At 33.5% G+C, this 8,633-nt stretch overlaps 1 protein-coding gene across 1 annotated transcript in view; it reads left to right on the top strand.

Moving 5' to 3' along the window:
- Window positions 1–8,633, top strand: part of LOC109538191 (sodium-independent sulfate anion transporter) — a gene marked incomplete in the record, with an annotated part of 14,747 nt that overhangs the window by 4,510 nt on the left and 1,604 nt on the right. Inside the window, 3 exon segments of the mRNA XM_048663740.1 lie at window positions 5,537–5,701; window positions 5,771–5,932; window positions 7,417–7,557. Of these exon segments, the coding sequence (XP_048519697.1) occupies window positions 5,537–5,701; window positions 5,771–5,932; window positions 7,417–7,557 (468 nt within the window).

Below are 8,633 nucleotides of genomic sequence, written 5' to 3'. Positions count from 1 at the left end.
GATAGGCGTCTGTCGATTCATCAAATAATACTTTGCAAAAAACAAACGGGATAACCGCTAACGTCCGTGCCGTATAGCGTGAATAACCCTGTATACTTAGGGTTTTTCATTAAAAAAATACTTTATGTCAAATTTTAACATTTCCGTGTTTTATATTTTTATTTAAAATTGAGTAAAATTAAACAACTTTTGTGTTGGTCACTTTCACAATTTTTTTAAATATTCGATCTAGAGAGGTGTCAACTTATCAGGAAACACCCTGTACAACTAATTGGACTTTAATACAAATATCCGAAAAAATTTTCCCAAACGAAGAAAAGAAACATTTTTTTTGATCTGGCAATATTTTCTGCGTCCGATTTTTGCTGGACTGTACCTGAAATACAATTTCAAATAGAACACTATGGTTTCTTCTCCTTTTGAAGTATTTGTTAAAAAGTCAAAAGACAAAAAAGATGTTTTGAAAGTTTGCAATTCAAATTCAAATTCAAATTCCTTTATTCACGCTAATAAGATACAAAGTTTCTTAACCCAAAAAAATTGTAAAATTGAATTGCTATGAGCGGCGAATATTTTTTTGACAAAAAGGCTGTCCTCCAAAAGGCAATAATTTTAATCAGTTTTGGGCAAAATTAGCCTCCTATTGTTGTATAAATACCACTACCGAATTTATCGTCAACAAAATCGTCAAAAATATGATAAATTCATTTAAAAACCCGTTTGTTTTCAACACATATTGGAAAAGAATAATTTGCTGAACCACACATATAATATTTTTTTCTTAAAATCGCTCATAGAACCACCTCCTGAAGTTTGACTACGTACTAGAATAACACCTGGTATACATGGTGAGTCTTAATTAGGTCTACAAACTTTTACAGAATGTTCTACGATCAAAAATAGTTTTTAGTAACTACTTATGATAAACGAAAGTCCGAAAATGCCTTGTTTCGAAAATACAGCGTGTTTCCTGTAGCATTCATACGCACACGTGTCCAGATATTTATTTGCAAAGAAGAAATTGATATCCCAAAGTTTTTCTCAACATACAAAAATTGTGTTTTACTCTCCAATTTATTTAGAAGAAAAAATATCTCTTAACATGTGTTTGTCCTACGTCCCGTTTTCGATTAAAAAATTAAATACCAGGGGCGTGCTTTTTTCGATTTGTTTAAATAAATGATCAGTTCCGTATTAAAATATTGAACTTGAAAGTAGAATCAATCGAACACTAAAGCGAATGTTCACAATGGTGTCCATTGGAATCTTTATTCGCTTTGAATAGGTATATTGATTAAGTTAATTCTGAAGGAAATACTGGGAGAACTTCTCAACGGATATGCATAATGACTTATATGGAGGGCAAAAGAACGCGTGGAAAACGTTGAGAAATAAGAAAGAATCAGTAAATGAGGAGATACGAGTAAACAATATCAGCTCAGAAGAATGGGTCGCATACTTTCAAGAAACATACAACAAGCAGTCGGAAACCGAGATAGTCCCAGAATATAACCGACACGACACGAGTCAACCGATAAATACATCCCAAATAGAAGTAACTATAGGGAAGTAACGAAAACCATAGGCAAACTGAAAAACGGAAAAGCCCCAGAAAAACGGAAAAACGGCATCAGTGATAAAATGGTAAAATACGGAAGGAAAAATACTGCTAAAGAATTAACAAAACTTTTTAATAAAATAATTCAAGAAGAAACGATCCCATACGAATGGCGTACTAGCATAACAATCCCAATATTTAAAAGACGACAAAAAACAATCAAAGAACTATAAGGAAATAACCTTACTACGCGCTGTTCTTAAAATCTTCACAAAAATATTGGCCCAAAGAATCGAACAAAAATTAGGAATATGCGAAGAACAGCAGGGTTTCCGCCAAAACAGATCCACCATAGACGCAATCTTTATTGGAGACAATTAGCAGAGAAAGGGATTGAATACAAGCCAGTATTTATGGGCATGGTTGACCTGAAACAAGCATTCGATACAGTAAGGCTAACAGACATCGCAAATATTCTACACCTCCATAGCCTAGATAACAGATATATCCGCATAATAAGAGATCTGAATAGCAACGGCAAAACGCGAATCCAAGTTAATCAGAAACTAACACAAAAACAGGAATACGGCAGGGTGAGCCCCACACTTTTCAATATAATAATGAACGAGATTATCGAGGATGTTAAACGAGAGGGAGTAGGATACCGAATGGCCCACAAACCTTTAAAGATATTGTGTTATGCAGATCATGCCGCATGAACATCAGAAAGTAAAGATGACCTGCAACGGTTACTATTTAGATTTAAACAAACGACAGAAGTATATAATATGACTATCTCTACAGTGAACACAATCCATCGTGATATCTAAAGAACCCATCCGTTGTAAGTTGGCAGTCGATGAGAAAACAATAGAGCAAGTGATGAAGTTTGACTATTTTGGCGCGCAAGTATCTAGCAGCAGGAATCTGATCGAGGAAATGAGGGCAAATACAATGAAGGCATCGAGAATCTCAGGAAGCTTGCGAGACATCATCTGGAACAATAAATTCATGTCAACTGAGAGTAAAGTGAGAATCTACAAGACTTGTGTGAGGCCACTTCTTACGTATGCAACGAAACATCTAGAACGAAACAACTAATGAGGTGCGACGAAATGAAAACGCTAAGAACAATCAAAGGAGTAACACTAGGGGATAAAATGCGGATCAAAAGTTGGACGATGTAGTTAGATGGGTGAGATCAAGATGACGGCAATGGAGAGATCACGTAGATGGAATGGAACAAGATAGAATTGCGAAATGGGCTAAAGACCACAAAGTAGAACACCGCCAGGCCGGCCACCCAAGAGGTGGCATGAAAGTTGGACATCAGGATTAACTGAGGCAAGACAGCAGAAATAACAGGACTATATTAATTGGAAGAAGAAGATTAAGTCCAATTTTTTCAATCAATTTTTAACACCCTGTATTTTTCTAACACAGCACTTTCGGACTGTATTTAATTTATTATACTAACATTATTTATAATCGTAGAATCTACTAAATTTTCTACACCTAATTTTGGCTCGGCTTGTATATAAAAAAAATAATATCAAATCCTTCACAGAAGTTGGTAAGGGTTTTGATAGAAGAAAACAGAGTGCAACCAGGAGTAATTTTTTCAAAGCTGATAAGGAATAAAACTTTCCAAAAATCACACTTACCAATATCTATTCTGTTCATTGCCGTTTCTTAATAATCCAAATGAGCCTCAAAATGTTTGGGAAGCTGAACACTAACACTGAACATGAACACTTTACACAAAAACTAGTTCACGCATGACATCAAACTCATTGACATCAAATGTCACAGAGTTTTTTGTGCTTTGAAAAATTGCGTTTCTTCGTTAAAAACTGCATTCCCGGTGGAAAAATTACAACGAAAATATCGAACGAAGATTCTCTTTTTAGGAAATCGACAAATTTTTGTCCAGAAACTAAAAAATCCCGATATTTTACGCGAATTACGCGCAGCCTTATCTATCCAACATGAAATAACAAACTGCGTCAAAAAATTATCAGATTGACATCGTTTTGATAGTTCGATAACGATGACAAATTTGCGTTTTTTGTTAAAACCTTTCTTTCTATATAAAATCATTGCGTGTAAAATAAACATATGATGGAAAATGCGCGATTTATATTTTAATTTGCGTTTTTTTATATTTTTTTTACCCCTAAGTAGGGTTCCAACCTTTTTTAATAGTATGTGTAAATATATTTTCACCGAAGTAGAGTCTTCCAATATGTCCATCCTTCCTTCTTTTAAAATAATTATATACAAACTAATCATAAAAAATAATTGAAGGCTTTGATAAAAATACTTCTGAATATCAGGGTATGCTCCAAAGCAGTTTCCAGATCTTTTATTGCAAAGATAATTTGTTAAACACCTGAAATTCAACAATTTTTTAATAAAATGTGAATTAATTGATTACCAAACTAAATGTTTTGAGGCACATTTAGTGTTCTTTACAACGCTGAAAGTAAATTGAATTTTTATTTTTATGTATCTTAATATAAAAAACTTATTTCGCAACGAATAAAGCTTCAAACTCAAAATATACAGAGTGTCCCGTAAGATCATGATTAAAAGGGTACTGCGATATTATTTGGACCAAAAGAAGACGATCTGACCTAACTTTATTAACAAAAAAATGTCTGGCTCCTCTGCTATTGATGGTCAAAGTTCTTCAAAAAAATTATATTTTTGGAAATATCGGGAGAATGGTACGATGTATTTTAGTGAAACTCGCTGTGAATTTGTTCTTATGTAAGTGTATATTYATAGTTTGATAAAAACATCGAGTTCAGTCGTTTTGGACGAGAGGTAAATTCTTGAATGTCGTGGTACAAAAACTACCAGAACTCTTAAGTTGGAGGATGAAATCAACTCATTTTTTTAGGTTGATGCACTAACCATTTGTTCACAATTTTGTGCTCTTTGTAAAATCTTGTAGCATTCATAGTTTTTGCGTAAAAAAATAATGTCTGTTTTCTAGTCATTTAGCAATGCTACAGATTTACTGCAATTATGCGCCTCGTAAACGCGTACGCTTTCACGCAAATTGTCTTCCCAAAACTCTAATACTTTGACCATGTTGGTCACTTCTTCAGTAGAAAAGGTCATTTAAAACGAATTTGTGAGATTGATTGACAATGATTTTATGCCTCGTATCACGATATTTGCTGTTAACGTTGTCTAACGTTGTTAAGTGGCAAGGAAACAGAATTTTTTTTTTCGCAAAAACTATGAGTGCTACAAGATTTTACAAAGAGCTCAAAATTGTAAATAAATAATTAGTGCATCAACCTAAAAAAAATGAGTCGATTTCATCCTCCAACTAAAAAATTCTGGTAGTTTTTGTACCGCGACACTCAAGAATTCACCACTTATCCAAAACGGCTGAACTCGATTGTTTCATCAAAATATGAGTCTTACATAAGAACAAATTCACAGCGAGTTTTAGTTATTATATTATTATTAATATACAGGGTGTCCATGAGTCAATGCAACTTACGCATTTTGTTTCCCTTTTTTTAAATTAAATGATAGACGTTTTCCTTGATATGTTAATCATTCGGTGACGCTTTTTAATTTTCTTGGAAAACATTGCATTTAATGAGAAATTTTAAAAAGGCGCCGTCCAAATTAACTTTGCGAGAACTTGAACAGTAAAAGCAAAAAGTCGTCTTACGGAAGTTTTCTGTCTAACATATTCACTCTTATCCGAGTTCACTATCAAAGCAACTAAATTAAGAGTATTCTCGGAAGAAAACAATTTTAGCTAATCTGAGAAGCACATTTTAGAGGACTGTTACGACCTAAAAAAAGAATCAGTTAGCAAAAATTAAAACAACTTACTTTTTTTAAGGTGTTTCGAGGCATCTTCTACTTTAGAACAGTTAATCTGTATAGTGTACTTTCATTCTTAATAATTCCCTTTTTAAACTAATAATGTTAATTTCCCTTGCACAGGAATCGTACCAAGAGGTCTACCAGATATAGGTCTTCCTGCTACTCATGCAGAGTTTAACAACAGCACTTCGGGTTTCACGGACATGGTTTCTTCTCTAGGATCGGGAATTATTGTAGTCCCACTGGTTGCGGTGTTAGCTAACGTAGCTATAGCTAAGGCTTACAGTAAGAAATTTAATTTTTTACGGTTCAAAGTAATTTGAAGGAAATATATATTAAGAACGTCTCATGCAGGTTCGGAAGCAGTGGTGGATGCTTCCCAGGAGATGATATCTTTAGGGTTGGCGAATATTTTGGGATCTTTTGTTAAAGCTATGCCCAGCTGTGGAGCGTTTACACGATCTTCAGTAGCAAGCAGCAGCGGAGTCCGGAGTCCATTGCAAGGATTATATTCAGGTATATAGACAATTCATATTCTTCTAGTCATACGTGGACTTTTTTAATTCGTGTTTACTTTATGCGCTCGAGAAAGGACTTAAAATTTGAACTGGTAAAATGAATAGCATATTGCATTAGACAAATAAATGCACAAAAAGCCGATACACTCAGTGCTAAGAAAAACGTACTGTACTTGGAAAGTCGGGAGTAACATATATGAGGTGTAGTTAAAGCGAAGAACTCTAGCGTCAGGAAACACTCCTAAAAAATCGCTTGATAGTGAATTATAGGGTGTTAAAACTAATTTCTGTAGAAATCAGCACACAAAATTACAGACAAAAATTAGTGTTTGCTAAAGGAATAAGTTAAACTGTTAGAACACAATCTATATGACCAAAAAAGAATGAGTTGAATTCTGCAATCCGCAAAGAAAAATATCGAAGCGAATAAACAAAATTGAACAAATATTGCAGCATAATCTAAACTAAATAGATGATGTATAACAAATAGCAATAACGAAAGCAAAAAATGTATGTAAAGTAATGAAATAAAACAAATCGAGGAAAATCGACAAGGATTCAAGAATTCAACAGATTCCTATTCATAAAATTTATGAAAATCCTAATAAAGCACTACAGATGTATATACGCTTTTTAATATTGAATGTTCTTGCCATTGCGTGTACCTAATAATCGGCTCCGGTTAACCAGTAGAGCAAAAAAAATGCTTTAGAATATTTTTTATATTTAAAGCAAAATATTTAGCAGAAGTAAGTCAAAAATTCAGATACAAAATGTTATAATGTACAATCCAATCCAAGCACAAAGAACGAACTTTTCACCAATTTTCAATCTTCAGACATTTTGTTCAAGGCGCCATAAATTTCTTACGTTGTAGGAGCTAAAGGCGAGTTAATTTCAGTACTAAAAGCCAGCTTTATCGATTTAAATCTTAAAATAGGCTTCAAACATCAGGAACGTATCTGTCAAACTCCAATTGAATATAACCAAAATAAAGTAACGGATTTAAAATTTACCTTAAAAAATGACTGATGGAACAGAAATGTAGATATAAATCTAGGACACTCCAGCTCAGAACCCGATTAGCTTGATCCTATTTTTATTTTTCAATGTTGATTGAAACAGTTGTTGAACTGAGAAACATAATTATCTTTCACCTGCATGCAAAATTTCCAGAAATTACTCAAAAAACGCAGTAAATTATTTTTCAAATGAAAATAAAACAAGCAGACAATTCTTGGAAATAACAGAGTTACAAGCAGATTTGCCTTGGAAGATTTCAAATGTATAACTCGTACCACAAAACGCGATCGATGTTGATTCCGCCAAAAAATTATCGTTCAAGCACAAATTGAAATGCTCATTTGATGATCAAATTTATTTCAATTAGTTTTTTTAATTTTTCGAGTTTTTTCAACTTCCAAATTACACTTGGTGCTTTACTCCTATCACGCCTTTCTAATTTACACTTTGTTGATTTAGGAGCTGTTATTATTCTCGCATTGAGCATTCTTGCCCCATACTTCTTCTATATCCCAAAAGCAACATTAGCAGCGATCCTAATCGTAGCTGCCAGCAGTTTGATCGATTACGAGATCTTCCCAACGCTGTGGAGATGCAGTAGTAAGTTATCAAAACATATCTGCCAAATTAAGGATTACGATTGATCATCTTAAAACATAATGAACTATTTCTGTAAATACAGGGTGTCCCGTAAGCACATGAGCAAAAGAATACTGCGATATTATTTGCATCAAAAGAAGATGATCTGACCTAACTTTTATTAACAAAAACTGTCTGACTCCTCTGCTATTGATGGTCAAAGTTGTTCAAAAAAATATCTTTTTCGAAATATCGGGAAAATGGTACGATGTATTTTAGTAAAACTTGCTGTGAAGTTGGTCTTATGTAAGACTCATATTTTCAAGAAACAATCGAGTTCATCCGTTTTGGACAAGTGGAGATTTCTTGAGGGTCGTAGTACAAAAACTACCAGAACTTTTTATTTGGTGGATGAAATCATTTTTTTTTTGGTTGATGCACTAATTATTTGGGCACAATTTTGTGCTCTTTATAAAATCTTGAAGCATTTTACGAAGTTTTTGCGAAAAAAAATAGTTCTGTTTTCTTGCCACTTGCCGATGTTAGATATTAACTGCAAATATCGTGATACCAGGCATAAAATCATTGTCAATAAATCTCACGTTTTCAATAACCTTTTTTAATGAAAAAGTGACCGACATGGTCAAAGTATTAGGGTTTTGCCAAGACAACTTGCGTGAAAGCGTACGCGTTTACGCGGCGCTTATTTGCAGTTAATGTCTAGCATTGTTAAGTGACTACAAAACAGATATTTTTTTACGCAAAAACTATGAATGCTACAAGATTTTACTGATAAATGATTAGTGCATCAACTGAAAAAAATGAGTTTATTTCATCCACCAACTAAAAAGTTCTGATAGTTTTTGTACCACAACACTCAAGAATTCACCACATGTCTAAAACGGCTGATCTCGATTGTTTCATCAAAATATAAGTCTTACATAAGAACACATTCACAGCTAGTTTCACCAAAATACATCGTACCGTTCTCCCGACATTTCAAAAAAGATAAATTTTTTGAAGAACTTTGACCATCAATAGCAGAGAAGCCAGACATTTTTTGTTAATAAAAGTTAGGTCAGATCGTCTTCTTTTGG

The sequence above is a fragment of the Dendroctonus ponderosae genome, unplaced genomic scaffold (genome assembly GCF_020466585.1).
Source record: "Dendroctonus ponderosae isolate FM_Combo_2020 unplaced genomic scaffold, Dpon_F_20191213v2 Dpon_F_20191213_2, whole genome shotgun sequence".
Lineage (NCBI taxonomy): Eukaryota > Metazoa > Arthropoda > Insecta > Coleoptera > Curculionidae > Dendroctonus > Dendroctonus ponderosae.
This window is presented reverse-complemented; position numbering and strand designations above follow the sequence as displayed.